Below are 17,695 nucleotides of genomic sequence, written 5' to 3' on the forward strand. Positions count from 1 at the left end.
GATTGTTCTAAGGGTATCAGCAGGGCATCCAGTGCCTAAGGCAGAGGGATATATAGAAGCCTAGTGCTTACACAGGTCCTACCCCTGAACGCACTGCCTAAACACATGATCAACATGATCACCCTGACGGTGATCAACAAGAAGGTATCTAAGATGAAGGACGGGTTGATTTCCTGGATTAACTCTTCTCAAAATACTAGATGCTGCTGGAGGCCATGCTGGTGCCCGTGATTCATGTTGCCAACAGAGGGCATGTTGATGCCCACGATCTGTGCTGTTGGTGGAGACCAGGATGATATCCGTGACATATGCTGCTCCTGGCTGCTGTGGGCAAGGAAATGTCTATTGCAGTTTTCATAACTGAGAGTGAGTGACACTGAAGGCTTCTGTGACAACCTCATTCCCCAGCTCCTCCCCCAAAGAAACAGTCCATACAGGAAGCTATTGAAAAGGGTCTTTTAAAAATGTGATAAAGTTGCTAAAGTGTAGCTCTTCACAACTGATGGCTTCTGATAGGGATTGGAGTTGATGAAGGACTCATTTTTCTTTAAGGGTCTGGCCCCTGGGAGTTTGACCATATTCCAATGAGTATATAGACAACACAAACTGGACTTGGTGGGGTTTTCTGGGAAAGGGGAGCATAAGGGTCAGAGGGTGGACCTGGGAAGAATAGAAAGTGTGATCAGGGTGCATTGAATGAAATTCCCAAATAATTAATAAAAATATTATGTTGGGGATGGAAAAGACAGTGAACTAATACTTGGTCTGGGCAATCAGCTTGTTAAGGATAGAAGATAAAAGCTAAGTATCAAGTAGAAGAAGGACCTTGTGGACACTGGTGTCTACCCAAGGTCAAGTTTAACTGGTTACTTCCTGGGAAATAAGAATCCAGTGAAGGGTGATGGTCAAGGGGCAGTAATGGAGGTGATCTTGTGATCTGTATTTGCATGTCAGCAGAGAGAAATTAACCTGAAAAATCAGGCTACCAAGTATGGTAACAGTCAAAGGGGGTGATGCAGTCATAGGTGCAAGAGATAGCCAGAAATAGTCATCTTTACTGTTGGTGGTCCAGTGAGCACGACTACTTCCAGTTTATTTTCAAGTTAGTTGTAGGATCAGTGGAATTTGAGGCCAGAGTTGGGAAGAAAGATGTCCTGTTGCTGAGCTGGACCGTTAGTCTGTTTCCTCTTCATATGGAGGAATGTGGGTATTCTTTGTAATAGCTTTATCTCAACTAATTCCCATTGTATTCAGGTGGCTGGTGATAGAGGCAGGGGTCAGTAACCAAAGATAGGGCCCATCTCCGAAGAATCTGAGAAACAGAACCTGAGGCAGGAGGCTTGCCAAGAGCTTGAGGCCAGCCTGAGCTTTTAAAGAGCCGGACTTTGTTTATGGCTTGGGAAGAGAGCCCAGCAGATAAAAACTCTTGCTGTGCAAGACTGAAAGCCTAAGTTTAGTTCCCAGATCCCACAGTGGAAAAATTAAAGCAAATTCTGAAAGTGTCCACTGGTATCCACACATGCACTGTGTGGATGCCATGCACATGCCTGCATTCATAACACACACACACATACACACACACACACTCACACACACTCACACACACTCACACACACACACTCACACACTCACACACACACTCACACACTCACACACACAATCACACTCACACACACACACACTCACACACACACACACACACACACACACACACACACACACACACCACAATATTGCATCACTCCTTATAGCTACTGGCTGTGGTAGGGAGGCTTTTCCATCTCTCTCGGGTCCACTTCCTAATTCCTAGGAAAAGCCAGGCTTGGCTTTCCTGTTTCACAGAGCGATTGTTCTGGAAGGGTGGTGGTGGATAATGGATGGCAGGAACAATGACTGTCGCAGGGAGGAGTAGACTGCCCATTGTACACACGCAGATGTCACTTCAGAGTACGGCACTCTCCCAGCTGCTGTTTGACACCACGGTCCCCTGCTCCCAAAGGAGAGCCCAATGGCTGTGATGGAAGCAGCTGAGACTCCATTTTCTCTCCTCTAGAGTTACAGATGTCAATTACCCCAGCTCTGGGCACTGCTCGGGGTTGTGGAGAATAGTGAGTGACGTCATGGCTCAAATGGTGCTCTCAAGTACAGACAAAACCAGGAGCGTTCAGTCGGGGGTGGGGGGGGTGTCCTAATAGAACCCAGGAACTGATACATCAGCGCCGTTTATGGCATTAATTGAAACTAATTGAAATTCATCTGCCCTTACCTCTGTACTTTCCATGGAAATGAAAGGGAGGGTGAAAGTAAAAAACAAAAACAACAAACCCACCCTAATGGCTTGGAATGGATCAATTATTTTCATCTGTAGCTAAATACAGTTTACTGCCTTATTAAAAGCATGTTTGTCGGAGGAACAAACATTAAAATTCCAGTGCACGAGTCACCGACGACAGAACCTTTGTTACAGCGAATACATTCTTCCCTTTATGTTTGGCAGGGAAAAATGAGGCAGGTCAGGCTGGGGTCAGAGAAACCTTATGCTCTGATTTACACAAAGCAAAAAGAGTATTGTCTATTTGTAGGCAAGATAGGCTTTGTCAACAAGTGTTTTTTCAAAGTATCCTTTGATTTTTTTTTAAATTCTTTCGTTAACTAATAAGTTCTTGATTTCATCCAGATAAGATTCCAATTAGAGTGTTTTTAAATCCTGGATCATGTATCCATTTATGAGCACTGCACAGGCTCTGGCTGCTGGGCGGGAAGCATTCTCACTGCGTCTGCGAGTTCTGGGCCCACCCACTGGCTGCAATGTGACTTTGACCTCTCCCTACTCTGCTTTCTGGGGGGGGGGTATAGATAACAATAAACCTATCTTCCAGGCCTGTCTGGGGATGAAGAGGTCATATAGAATGACCATATGTCTCTTTTGAAGTGGACGGAGGAAACAGAAGTCTTTGTTAAGCTAGGACAGAATAGGGCCAGAGAGATGGCTCAGAGGGTGACAGGCCCTGGGAGCCAACTGGTGACATGAGCTTGAGCCGGGAGCCTAAGTGTGGAAGGAGAGAACAAACTCCACAGTGCTGCCCTCTGACCTCCACATGCATGCCATGACACCCGCGTACCCGTGAGTTTCAGAAAATAATAATAATAATAATAATAATAAGCATTATTATTACACATTAATAATATAATAATGCACATAGAATACATACAATACAATACACATAATACACAATAATACAATAATAATACACATTACTACTATGATAAAACTGAACAGAAATCAGGTGTGGTGGTACACACTTGTGATCCCAGCATTCAGGAGAACCTTGTCTCAAAAAATAAAGAACAACCAAAATGAAAAAAAGAAAAAAAAAGCCACTTGTGGTGCGTGTCAGCCATTCCAGGATTTGGGAGGGAGTAGCAGGAGCTCAGGAAGCTCTTGGTTTTCCTTGACTCCATAGCCTGGAAGACGATGATCCTTGCCCAACTCACATCCGATTTTCCTTTTTTTCTTGAGCTGCCTGCCAGTTTGCAGTCAGACTCCAGATCAGGGTGTCCTTCCTTTCTTCCTCAGCCGGAATCTCTCCTAGAAGTCTGCTTCACCTCTTGGGGTGACAGATGGGGGGTCAGTGAGCTCCTGAGCTGGGACAGAGCAGTTTCTCCCAGAGTCTGAGCCAGAAGGACAGACATCTCCTGGCCTCTCCTGAAATGAGTTCTTAGAAAGGTTGTTCCATTATTTTTTGTGATAAATGTCTGGCTGCGGGGAAAGGGTACTGCATTTTGTTCCTGGAACTTAATAGAAAGATTAACTTAGCTTTCCTTTCTTACAAAGCGTCTTACCCTTACATATGAGGGGATTTTCAGACCCTTGTTACTATAATCAGGAACCAGGGAGACAAAACTGACTCCCTCCATTAACATAAATCTCTGGTCCTCCTGCCCTAAAGAGAGTTACTAGAGGCAAGGCACCTTTCCCAGAAACTCGCTTCAGTCTGAAGTGAGATGTAGTCTGTCTGGGTGGTCAGTATAAAGCACCCCCATCTCCTCATCTCCTCAGAAGCTACTTGCATAGCTCCTTAGAGAGACAGCTGCCACCAAGCAGGAGAGTATCTTCTTGTTCCTTCTTGCCCCCAAGGTCACCTTTGGGGCTGCCCTCCAGGACCCTGCCTTCCTTCCCAGGTCTATAATCTAGTGAAGATTTGGGGATACCAGCACCCCGTGTAAACTTCTACGGTGTTATTTCACGATCCTTCTTACAAATACACCCAGAATTCCAATCAGCCACTTGAAGGTGGGGCAGTTCACCCTTCATCTGCCACCCGTCTGGTCAAGTGTGAAAGGAACTGGAAAGCAGGCCATGCTCAGGTTCCCTTAGCATGAAACTGCCCACCCTAGTGTGCCCGCACATACACACAAACTTCAAAGCAGTACCTGATGTTTTTATTACATTTGGAAAGCTCTCTCCCCAGAAGACTTGAGAGAGACAGAATTGGAAAGCACGGAACCCTGGGATTGCTGTGATGAAATTCACCTTTAACTACTGTCTTGTCACAAGTGATGGTCATCTAGACCTTATAAAGCCTGAGTCTTCCTCACCTCCTCCATGCAGGGCCAGTATGTTCTGTGCCTGGGGGACCCCTTCCATGTCCTGTCTCCTGGCAAATGTAGGTAGCTGACACCAGAGCCTAGAATGTTCTGCCCTGTCCCGTTCCTCGGCTGAAATACACCTGGAACCACCACTTTCCTTCCCTGGCTTTTGAGTTCTTCCCTTCCTGTGTAACCTGAGGATTAAGGACAGTCTGTATCTTGGGTTTTCATTGTCCCTCTCTCTGTCCCTCTTGTGTTCTCTTCCATTCTGACTCCATTAACCCCAAAACAGATCTGACCCTTGCAATGTGGTAATTGTGCATTGGATAAGCCCCATCTAAAATGTGAAAAAGCTCTACAATCTGAAAGCTTTTAAGACAGAGTAGGAAAGGGTCAACACTGAGGGGAGACTGTTAATTTTTTTTAAGTTGAAATCATATTTATTTTTTAAGACAAATATGAAAACTAGCATAAATCACACCAAGCAACTAACTCAAAGATTAGGATGCAAGAGGAAACCCCTCTCTAGATCCAACCACTGGCCTCGGGCCCTCTTGAAATTTACCTACCAACTTGCTGATCTCTACCTTTGGACTAAATAGGAGCATCTGTGCAAAACTGCCTATCATTCAGTGGGATGTGCACAAGGAGCCCACAGCCCTCAGACGTTGATTATGTTTAAAAGTATATTATTTAGAGGGTTAGGGTGTTATTTTCTTCTATAATAAAACAGCTCACTTGTGTTGTGCTCTAGAAAGGGGTGGGGGAGAAAACAAAAACAAAAACAAAAAACCAAGGGTTTTCTTGCTTCCCTGCTTTCAGTGGCGCCTGTATGCAAGAGTGATTTTTGACCCTTACTGTTGGTTGTAGTTGCATGCAACTTTGCATACAATGAAGATTGTGTGGGGTTTTGTGAGGTGCATGGGGAACCTAAAATGGGACACAGTGTTGTTCAGGTGAGCGCGGATTGCATTCCACAGCCCACCTGGTGACTATGTCTACCTCACAGAGCCTACTGAGTGGAGCCTGTGCTGGGGCTGCAGGGATGGTGCCTTGACGGCAAGAGCTCAAGTGTCCCAGACCTGAAGAGGAAATCTGAAAACTTATGGGGGATGGGGAGGATCTGCATTTAAAGAAATAGTGGAGAGGGCATGGGAGAACAGAGGGGATTTCCTCTCAAAAATGAGCAGTTAGGGGAAGTCGTCCATTCTGGAGTCACACAGGCATTGGCCACTGCCGCCATGGTTCAGGCAGTCAGCTACCTCTCAAGCTGGCAGCAGAGCTGGACCGAAGCATCCACACATGGCGGTTTTGCAGAGATCCAGGAGGCAAGGGTTGGGGAGTAATGGAGGTTTGCACCAAGATTCCAGAAAAGTGCTGAGAACATGCAGTGCGTGTCTGGGATGGATTTCCGGCAGGGAGGCCCCAACAGGCCATCACAGGGTGAAAACTGTGGCGCGAAGCTTACGTTTCAGATGCCAGGAACATGGAACGTTTCCCCAAGGAAAGCTGTGGCCCTCCGGTGGAGATGGCCCAAGAGAGATGGCATGTATGTCAAAGGTGCCAGAGCTCTGTGTTAGCCCGAGGGCTACCAAAGCCTACTGGAACCCAAGAAATGCCAGCAGTCTTGGGGGCCAGACAGAGAGCGGCGGGGCTTGGTGTGTCTACTTTGCTGTCCTTTGGTCCTTGGCCTGGCCTTTCCTCGCTGCCCTCCTATTCTCTCTCTTTTGGAACCGGAATGTCTGTTCTGCTGCACTGTGTACCTGAACTGTGCAACTCTCTTTTTTTATTTTATAGGGGCTCAAAATTAAGAGCTGGTCCTAAATCTCAGGAGAGACGCGGGGCTTCTGAGTAGCATTGGCACTTTAAATGAGGGTTACTCTTTGAAATTGAACCAAGTACCTTTTGCATCGTGAGATGGGCATGCGCCCATGGAAACTGATAGCAGAACAATGTGGTTGGAATATAAAATTCTCCCTGAGGACTGGTGTGGCCCACATCTGTTCCCCAGCTAGTGCCGTTATTATGGAAGACCAGGCGGCCCTTAGGAACTAAGGGCCCCACTCCTCCCGAGTTACACCCTAGCACAGAGTCCAGTCCACGCCCCCTTCAGGTCCTCATTCACTGACATAGGAGCAAGCCACAGCAGGCACTGCACCGCTGTGAATGCTCTCATTCCCTCCCTAATCACGGAAGCTGAAGCAGGATGAGTCCCTCCCCGCATTAGCTTGGATCCTTTTGAGCAGTTTGTTGTGGCAACAAGAAGACTGAGGAAGCCTTTGTAGAGTAAAGTGGAGAGAAGATGGAGTCCTGAGTGAATTCATGCTATTGCATGGGCGTCGCTCTGTCAATGACACCAATCCCTCAGACCCTTGGGAACTGGCAAAGCCCTCTTCTAGTCCAATGACCATAGAGTTTATCAAAGATTGACCCTTGTGTGCATAAACTAGCAACTGCAGTTCCTCCTCCAGGATGTCTGTAACCTGACACTACTCCCTGCTGCTGACTACTGAGACTGACTCCTTCTCTGCTGTGTAGAAGCAATACTCTGCGTGGGGTTCAGGAGTGTTGTATAGTTGGTGCTGCGGTATCAGGCTGAGCACAGCCCACTCTATCTGATCCCAGCATTTCTGTACATAGGTCTCTGTGTGTGTCCTTTCTTCATTTCCTCACTGCCCAGTCAGGTCAGTCCCCAGCCTCATGCCTGAGGAACCAACACTAAAGTCGATAAAGGTGCCAACGTTGAACCTGGTTCATTGGAGTCACAAGATAAACAAATATAAAACTTCTTTACAAAGTAAAAGTGAGCAACGATGGGGGAAGAACTCCCAGTGTCAGAAAAACAATGGAAAGAAAAATCTCTCACTCCCCCAGAGTAGACCTTTCAAAGGCCACAGACCAGACTGGCAAGGCCTAACAAACTGGCTTTGCTACGTCAGGCCATTAGTATGTCTCCTCTTCATGGAAGGCTGTGCCTCATGTACTATCTGTACTATATATATATATATGCTGATTTACTTTCAAACAAATTATAATGAGATTCTACTATATTTTTTGAGTAATGAGAAAATATAATCAGATGAAAAATATTTAAATAAACACTTAGATGAAACTATGTCGGCAGCCATTTAATGTGACCAGGCTGACTCCTGCCCCTCCCTGTGTCATCAGAATGCACTTCCCTGCCCTGCTGGCTTTAGGTGTGGCTGTGGACCATGGGATGCTGTGGATGGAGTGTGAGCAGAGGCCTGAGCTGTACTTAAGCACTTGTGCTCTTGCATTTGGTCATAAGTAGAATCAAGTTGCCCATTCAGAGAAGACAAAACCCATGTTTGGCAAATTCACACCCAACCCCAATGCAGAGTCAGATCAGTGAATGATTGACAGCTCACCAAACTGATTGGCCCTGACTTTGGGGTGGCTTGTTGTGCAGCATCGTTGCAATAACTGTCTGTTAGGAAACCAAAGTCTCCTTTCTCTACTAGGGAATGCTGGTTTAAATTGAAGAAAGCTGTTACAATGTGGGCCGTATATCCCCAGATAGCCCAGATGCTAAAGGCTTGACCACAAGCCTATGGCTCCGTTAGGAGGTGGTATGATCCTTTAGAATGGTGGTTCTCAACCTTCCTAATGTTGTGACCCTCTAACACAGTTCCTCATGTTGTAGTGACCCAACCATAAGATTATTTTGTTGCTACTTGATAACTGTAATTTTGCTACTGTTGTGAATCAATATATAAGTAGCTAATATGAGACCCCCCAATAGGGTCACAACCAATAGGTTGAGAACCATTGCCTTAGAAGTGGCCTCGCTTGGAAGGAAGTTAGCTTATTAGAGTAAAGCCCTCTAAGGGGAACCTTGAACCCATCCTTTTCTTGTCTCTTCTTCTTCCCAGCCATCATAAACTGAACAGACTCCCTCTGTCAAACACTCACCCTACTATGATGTTCTGCCCCAACACAGTACAAAAGACAACAGAACCGAATTAAAGCCTCTGGATAGCAAAATAAGTCTTTCCTCCTTATATGTTGATATGTCTCAAAAATTTTGTCACATAATAGCCAAAACAGTTCGCACTTAGACTTTCACTATACTTATCTAAAAAAAAAAAAATTATAGACCTTATAGAATATATTGCCTTTGAGTTGGAAAATGCCATTGAAGCTGTCTGCAGTCCATGGGGGAGTGCGTGTTAGAGAGTGCCACAGACACACATAGCAGAGCTGCGCTTTCTCCCTGGGCTTCTAGCTAAAAGGTCACAGTGAAATTGCTCTCAGCTAGCATGGCAGAGAGGAGAAAACACCACACTGTGGTGTCTGTGGGGCACATGCACTTGCATTTCTTCAGCTGAAAATGACCATGCTTGGAAGGTCTATTTAGAAAGAGTAGGAAGACACGACGTGACAGTTTTAGTTCATGCCGTGGCTCTCCTGGCAGGCCCACTCTTGGCTTTGCTGGACAGCTAAGATGGCTGTTTCAGAGCAGGTGGGGGCTTCAGTACTTTAAACAAAATGTTGGCTCTGTCAGCCAAGGAACCTATTGGTCTGAAGACCCTGCTCCCCAGAGCCCAGAAGGAAGCCCCTGGCCAAGGCTGGTGAGGATGACCCACCCTCACTGCTGGCTTGGCATTCTGTGGTAGACGAGAGACACAGAGTAATATTTTCTAGATGTGGGCTCCCCCAGAGAGGCCACCTGAAAATCCTTAGATTTTATATAATTCCTAAATTGATAATGGTATTCATAAATTTTGGATTGAAAGAGAGTTTTGCTAGTGTCCTTTGCTGTATAGAAGCTTTTCAGTTTCTCAAGGTTTTCTTTTTTATGTTTTAGTGTCTGTGCTATTAGTGTTCTGTTCAGAAAGTCTTATATCAGTATCAGATTCAGTGTATCTGGTCTTAGGTTGAGGTCCTTGATTCACTTGGACTTGAGTTTTGTGGGGGGTGATAAGTATGGATCTATTTACATTCTTCTGCATACAGACATCCAGTTTGACCAGGATCATTTGTTGAAGATGCTATGTTTTTCTATTGTGTATTTCTGGTTTCTTTATGAAAACATGGATTTCCAAAGCAGCAGGCAACACAATGGAAAAAGATTTTTAACCGCCCCCCCACATCTGATAAAAGGATAATATCCAAAATATATAGACTCAAAAAAACTGGACATCAAGAAAACAAATTAGCCAATTTTTTAAAATGGGATATAGCTGTAAACAAAGAATTCGCAAAAGAGGAAACTCAAATAGCTGAGAAGTACTTAAAGAAATGTTCACCATCTTTAGTCATCAGAGAAATGCTAATCAAAGCTACTTTGAGATTCCATCTTACACCAGCCAGAATTGCCAAGATCAATAAAACAGATGAAGGCTCATGCTATCGAGAAAACGGAATAGGTGAACTCTCATCCATTGCTGGTGGGAGTTCAAATCAGAATGGCAGTGCCCTGAGAAGATGGAAGTCAATCTACCTCAAGATCATGCTATATCACTCTTGGATGTATACACTCTTGGGTGTATACCCAAGAGTGATATCCTCCTACAGAGACACTTGCTCAATCATGTTTATTGCCGTTCTATTCACAACATCCAGAAATTGAAAACAATCCATCAATGGGTAGATGGATAAAGAAAATGTGATACATTTACATAGCAGGACATTATTTAAAAAATAAAATCTTGAAATTTATAGGTAAATGGGTGGGACTAGAAAAAAAATCATCCTGAGTGAGGTAACCCAGTCCCAGGAGGACATATACAGTACGTATTTGTTTATATGTGGATAATAGCTGTTAAGTCATTGGTAAGCAAGCTCCAACAATCTATATAACCACAGAGGGTTAAGTAGAGAGTAAGAAACTAGCAGGGATCTACCTAGGAAGGGGAGATAAAATAGATAGTTATAGATGGTCATGGGCAAGGTAGGAGACTGGAAAGTGGGGATCAAATGGAGAGGAGAAAGGAAATGGGGGTCAAAGGAGGGAGTACACTGAAGGACATCTAAAACTAAGGAGGGGTTATATGGAAGCCCAACACAGTAGAATCCTCCTAAAATATACACATATTTGAATGAAATCTAAATTAAATTGCCAAATAATGAGGGAGACAGACCCCCAATTGGAAATCTTTCATCACCAAATAAAGCTCCTAATACTGGGGATAGGCTACATCTAATTGAGTTGTTGGCCAAGGGGACGCCATTGGAACCCCCAACAACCAAGGCTATGGCCAAGACTATTAGTTCCTCTTTAGAAACTGGCAGTAAGGCCCTGTTACTGAAGACAACACCTACACAACTCATTGAAGTCAAACCGGGGCCTGCCTAGAGTCTTCAACCCTACGGACTAGTGTTCATGGTGATGGAAGGTACTCTGCCTTCTACCAAAGGAGAAAGCTAAGCACCAACCCAGCTATAACCCTTCTGATCTACAATGGTGACCTACCTGCCTAGAAGACATGCTGGTCCAGTAGTAGCACACAGCTTGTGGGAGTAACCAGCCAATATCTGATTTGATTTAAAGGTCACTTCATGAGCTGGAACCTATACCTGACGCTGCTTGGGAGGTCAAGGTCCTGAGACCAGATAGGCCAAGCACATAGGAAGAAATCAAATACTGTTGCTATGCCAAAGGACCACAGCAGTAAAATGACTCCTAATGCCACTGTGCTGTGCTCATAGATCAGTCCTTTGCTCAGCATCATCAGAGAAGTTTCCTCCTGCGGCAGACGGGGACAAACACAGAGACCCACAGCCAGACAATAGGCAGGGAGTGAGAGACCTTGACACTCTGAGCCCTAAAAGGGATGTTCCCTTCAGGGCTCAGGGGACTCTGCAAAAGAGGAAGTGGAAAGAATGTGAGAGGCAGAGGGGGATGGAGGACACCGAGGAAGCAAATCTTTCTAAACACAACAGTACTGGTACAAACAAGAGGCAGAGGCAGCATGCACAGGGTCTTCCCAGGACTATACCAGATAGGGTCCTTGAGCTGAAAGGAAAAGTAGGCACACGCCCCACCCCTAACCCAGAAGCCATCTCCAATTGATGACCGTTTGCAAATGACAATTTAGTTTTCTCCAAGGGAATCTCACTGAGGAAAGAAACCACTCTTAAGGGTAGGTCCCATGCCCAACAATAGATGCCAACACAAAATGGCACTTTTGGAGGCTCTTTTTCTCGTCACATTTATTTATTTATTTATTTATTTATTTATTTATTTATTTATTTATTTATCTATTTATCTATTTATCTATTTATTTATTCACTTTACATCCTAATCACAACCCCTTTTTTCCCCACTACCACACACAGCCCAGCCTTCTCTTAGAAACTGAAGCCCCCCCTTGGGTATCAACTTATCCTGGCATATCAAGTCACTGGCATATTATGGCAGGACTAGGCATATCCTCTCCCACTGAGACCAGACAAGGCAGCCCAGTTAGGGTAACAGGAGCCACAGGTAGGCAACAGAGTCAGGGAAAGTCCCCACTCTATTTGTTGGGGGACCCGCATGAAGACCAAGCTGCACATCTGCTACATATGTACAGGGTGCCTAGGCCCAGCCCTTGTATGCTCTTCAGTTGGTGGTTCTCTCTGGGAGTCTCCAAGGGTCCAAGTTAGTTGACTCTGTTGGACTTCTAGTGGAGTCCATATCCTCTTTGGGTCCCTCTGTACTTCCCCCATGAGTCTTCCATAAGACTTCCCAGTTCCATCTAATGTTTGGCTGTGGGTCTTTGCATCTGCTTCTATCAGCTGCTGAGTGGAGCCTCTCAGAGGACAGTTATGCTAGGCTCCTGTCTACAAACATAACAGGATATCATTAATAATGTCAGGGCTTGGTACTTGCCCATAGGATGGGTCTCAAGTTGGGCCAGTCATTGGTTGGCCATCCCCTCAGACTCTGTTCCATCTTTGTGCCTGTACATATTGTAGGCAGGACACATTTTGGGTGGGAGGTCTTTATGGGTAGGTTGATATCCTTATCCTTCCACTGGGAGCCCTGTCTGGCTACAGAAGGTGACTTCTTCAGGATCCATGTCTCCCTAGACATGCTGCTAGTCTCATCTCGAGTCACCTCAATGACCAACTGGGGCCTTGCACTTCTAGATATGCCAGTCCTGCCCACTGCTGATTTCTGTTCTTTCCCTAGCCCCTCCCTACAAGTGATCCCCACACCCCATTCCTGTCCCCATCCCCTCTCCCACCCACCCGGATCCCTCCCTTCATTCACCTCCAATATCTATTTTATTTTCCCTTAGGCCCTCCTTGTTACTTGGCTTCTTTAGGTCTATGGATTATAGCGCAGTTAACCTGTACTTTATGGCTAATATTTATTTATAAGTGAGAATATACCATGTACATTCTTTTGGGTCTGAGTTACCTCACTCAGGATGATTTTTTTATTATTTATCATTTTATTCGTTTATATTTCAAATGATAGCCCCCTTCCTGGTTACCCCTCCACAAACCTCCCATCCCATCCCCCCTTTCCCCTCCCCTTTGCCTCTATGAGGGTGTTTTTCTACCCATTCACCCACTCCTGCCTCATCCCTCTAGCATTCCCCTATGCTGGAGTGTCAAGCCTCCCTCCCCTCCCATTGATGGCAGATAAGGCCATCCTCTGCTACATATCTAATTCCATCATTTGCTTGCAAATTTCATGTCCTTGTTTGTAATAGCTGAGTAGTATTCTGTTGTGTAAATGAACCACATTTTCTGTATCCATTCTTTACTTGAGGGGCATCTGGGTGGTTTCCAGTTTCTGAATATTACACACAAAGCTGCTGTGAACAGAGTTGAGCAAGTATCCTTGTGGGATGGTGGAGCATCTCTTCAGTACCTGCCCAGGAGTAGTAAAGCTGGGACTTGGGGTAAAATTATTCCCAATTTTCTGAGAAACTGCTGAATTGATTTCCAGAGTGATTATACAGTTTGCACTCCCACTGAAGTGGAAGACTATTCTCATAAGATTGAGTCAGGGTTTAAAACAAAACAAAACAAAACTTTACATATATCCTTTGAATATATATTGTGTTTTCCAGTTTTGTATTTTTATAGAATTCCTATGTGTTCAAACGTGTGCGTGTGCGTGTGCGTGTGCGTGCGTGTGTGTGTGTGTGTGTGTGTGTGTGTGTGTGTGTGTGTGTACATCTATGTGTTTCTGGTGCTTTTTATTTGACTCTTTTTCTTTTGTTAATTTGTTCTGTCCTATTCTGGTTTGTTTTGGGTTTATTTAATTATTAATATTCTTCAGATGCCTGGTTGTTGTCTAACAAGAGACAGAAAGTATGTGGATTTGGATTGGAGGAGATGTAAGATCTTGAAGGAGTTGGGGCTGAGAGATTTTAATCAGAGAATATTATATGAAAAAAATCAATTTTCAATAAAAGGAAAGGAAAAAGAAAGCAGGTTTTGCATAATTTATTCAACCAAATTGAATAAATACACTTGTTTAGTTTGCCTTTATGAATTTTCTTTTCATACCATTGTATGAAACACACACACACACACACACACACACACACAAGAGAGAGACTCATTGAGTGTAGACTTAATGGTAAAATTCTTTCAACAGATCTGAAAAAAGCATCTACAGGCATTTCTTCTTTGTAAAGAAATGTTTTAAAAAAATACTAACGCAATGTGGAGAACAGTAGAAAATGTACTCAGTTTATATATCTTAAAACTTGCAAAATAGTAAATTAACATTTGTGATTATTTCTGTAGCATTTCTGAGAAGTGTGACTACATGGCACTGACTGCTGCCCTCAGAATGCTCTTACACAGGGGATTCTTTCAAGTTTATTTTATGATTTTATATTTGCTAAGCAAAATAACAGTGTTCAGTCCCTCTAGCTAGGTCTTGACACGTTAAATTCTAAAACTAGCAATTTGGATCTTTATACAATTAGCCATTGAAAGCAGAATGTTCAAACTATTAATTCTCAAAAATGAAGGGAAATACCTTGAAATCAACCCAGGTCAACATTTACATATTAAAACCTTCTGTCACATCCCATATGTGAACATGTTTTTTACCAGTGTCCTTTCCTGGTTCACAAGAAGTTGTATGCATGGCAGACTTCAGCAATTTTGTTTCTTTAATAAGTGTAGCAAATAGGGAACAAAAACAAGATAAAAGGTTTTATTCTAGACCATTTCCTCCAGCATAATTTCAACTTTCAAATTATAGGAACATAAATGAATGTCCTACTTCTGTGTTAGAAGTACTTGACTACTTTGTGGGATGTTTTGTGCCAATTCTTTACTAAATTATCTTGGTCGCCGTTGCTAGGTAACACTCCTGGCTTCCTGCAGCTGAGAAATGAAAGGGTTAGAGGGAGCAATTTGGCATTATTAGCATTTGACTAATAAGTTTTTTTTTTTTTTTAGCTGTATGTCTTAGCATTTCCCTCTCTTTCTAGGGAAGGTCATTGTCTATGGGAATACACTTGACGCTTACACAACCGTGGAGACACTCCTAAACATTGGCATGAGGGGGAGCTGCATCTACTTTGTGCACCCCCCAGCTGAATCAAACATAACCTGCATCAACAACTATGATGTAGAGAGTGCCGTGGAAGATGCGCTCAGTGCCGCTGGGGTGACAGTCTATCACGACGCGCTGCTGGCTCAGTGGAACCATGGCCAGGACCCGGATCCTATCTACAATGCCTGCTTCACCACCTCCACCAAGCCTTTCAGACTGGAGTGTTCAGTAAGTCCTGTGAACCACACTCACTGTCTGCCTGAGGCAGCAGTTCTCAATCCGAGGGTCGTGACCTATTTATGGGTCACACATCAGACAACCTACATATCAGATATTTACATTACAGTTCATAAGAATAGCTAGATTACAGCTCTAAAGTAGCAGCAGAATACTTTATGGAAGAGTTGCAGCATTAGGAATGTTGAGAACCACTGGCCTAGGGTGAGTGCTAACCTCCCAGGAACTAGGGACGCTGAAAACATTTACAGCTACTGATTTGGGGTCTGTTTTCAAACCGTTTGGGTTGACCCTGACCCAAAAGCAAGAAGCTACTACCAACACAGTGGCAGTGGCTCAGAACAATTTATTGTCACTTCTGCTTCTGCTCTAGGGGTTTGCTTGGCCCAACTCGGCAGTTCCCACAGGAGATTTCTTGCGTAACTGAATTACAACAGTAGACAGAGCCGGAATCATAGCATCAACTTCACATCAACTTCAGCTGAGATTTGCCTGAGCCTGGGCTTTGTCAAAAAACAAAAACAAAACAAAAACAAAAACAATGTTAGTTGTAAATGGGACAGGAGCTGGAGCATCTGCCCCTTAGACCAGGCCTCAGCAGTCAGCATGTCTGCAGCCACACTCTCTCTACACACGTCCTTCTGTCCACTGTACATTAAAAGGGAAAGAATCTACCTCACTGAGCAGAGACCACCCCCAAGGGGATACAATACCAGATGCTGAAAACGGGTCGACCCAGTTCTGATATCTTATAACACACCCCAACAAGGGTCCAGTGGGAACCCAGGCCCATGGTTAACCCCAGGCTTAAAATCATAGCAGCCCTGCTAATGGGCACGCAGGGCCAGGAAGCCTGAAAATGTTCAGACACAGAGCCCACTGGCCAAAGAGAGAGTAGCTGCAGCTGAGCTAGCCATGATGTCCTAAAGCCACTCCCACTGGCCAGCCAGCTTTGGGTTATAGGCCCACTCCTCTCACAGTTCTGATCAAAAGCCCTGCTTGTAGCTCTCTGGGCCTGGTCTCCTTCCTACCATCACAGAACCTAAGAACCCGGCTCAGATAACGTCACCCCTTCACAGAGGACGTGTTCGAGACGAGACCCGAGGTCCTTAGAAATTTTCTAGTCTGCTATTTATCACATTTATTTATGCATTCACTCCATAGAATTTATGGAACATCATATAGGTCCCAGACTTTGTCTTGTGACTTAAGGATCTAGCAATGAGAAAGGGGGAAAAATCTTATTTTGAAAGTTATGTTGTCTACACTTACATATTTTGTGCTTATCTAAGATGGGGGGGGGGATTAAAAGTGTTTCCACTAATAGCTGAGTAGTAGTCCATTGTGTAAATGTACCATATATTTTGTATCCATTCTTCTGTTGAAGGATATCTGGATTCTTTGCAGCTTTTGGCTATTATAAGTAAGGCTGCTATGAACATAGTAGAGCACTTCCTTGTTATATGTTGCAGAATTTTTTGGGTATATGCCCAGGAGTGGTATAGCTGGGTCCTCAGGTAATAGTGTGTCCAATTTTCTGAGGAACTGCCAGACTGATTTCCAGAGTGGTTGTACTAGCTTGCAATCCCACCAGCAATGGAGGAGTGTTCCTCTTTCTCTTCCTCTTTCTTTCGCCAGCATCTGCTGTCACCTGAGTTTTTTATCTTAGTCATTCTTACTGGTGTGAGGTGAAATCTGAGGGTTGTTTTGACTTGCATTTCCATGATGATTAAGGATGTTGGACATTGCTTTAGGTGCTTCTTGGCCATTTGATATGCCTCAGTTGAGAATTCTTTGTTTACCTCTGTACCCCATTTTTAATAGGATTATCTGATTCTCTGGAGTCTCAATCCTTAAGTTCTTTGTATATATTGGATATTAGCCCTCTATTGAATGTAGGGTTGGTAAAATCTTTCCCCAATCTCTTGGTAGCTGTTTTGTCCTATTGACAGTTTCCTTTGCCTTACAGAAGCTTCGCAATTTTAGGAGGTCCCTTTTGTCTATTGTTGATCTTACAGCATAAGCCATTGATGTTCTCTTCAGGAAATTTTCCCCTGTGCCCATGTGTTCAAAGGTCTTCCCCACTTTCTCTTCTATTAGTTTCAGTGTATCTGGTTTTATGTGGAGGTCCTTGATCCACTTGGACTTGAGTTTTGTACAAGGAGATAAGAATGGATCAATTTTTGCGGATGATATGATTAGAATACTTAAGTGCTCCCAAAAATTCCATCAAAGAACTCCTAAACCTGATAAACAACTTCAGTAAAGTGACTGGATATAAAATTAACTCAAACAAATCAGTAGTCTTCCTATACTCAAAGGATAAAGAAGCTGAGAAAAAATTAGGGAAACAACACCCTTTACAATAGTCAAAATAATATAAAA

General features: G+C 44.0%; 1 protein-coding gene across 1 annotated transcript in view; it reads left to right on the top strand.

Annotated features, from left to right (window-relative positions):
- Cfap61 (cilia and flagella associated protein 61) overlaps positions 1-17,695 on the top strand; it is a 288,694-nt gene that overhangs the window by 193,315 nt on the left and 77,684 nt on the right. The window contains exon 22 of the mRNA XM_052181504.1: positions 15,009-15,301. Coding sequence (XP_052037464.1) covers positions 15,009-15,301 — 293 coding nt within the window. The remainder of the gene's footprint in view (positions 1-15,008; positions 15,302-17,695) is intronic.

This window comes from Apodemus sylvaticus, chromosome 5 (assembly GCF_947179515.1).
Source record: "Apodemus sylvaticus chromosome 5, mApoSyl1.1, whole genome shotgun sequence".
NCBI classification, from domain to species: domain Eukaryota; kingdom Metazoa; phylum Chordata; class Mammalia; order Rodentia; family Muridae; genus Apodemus; species Apodemus sylvaticus.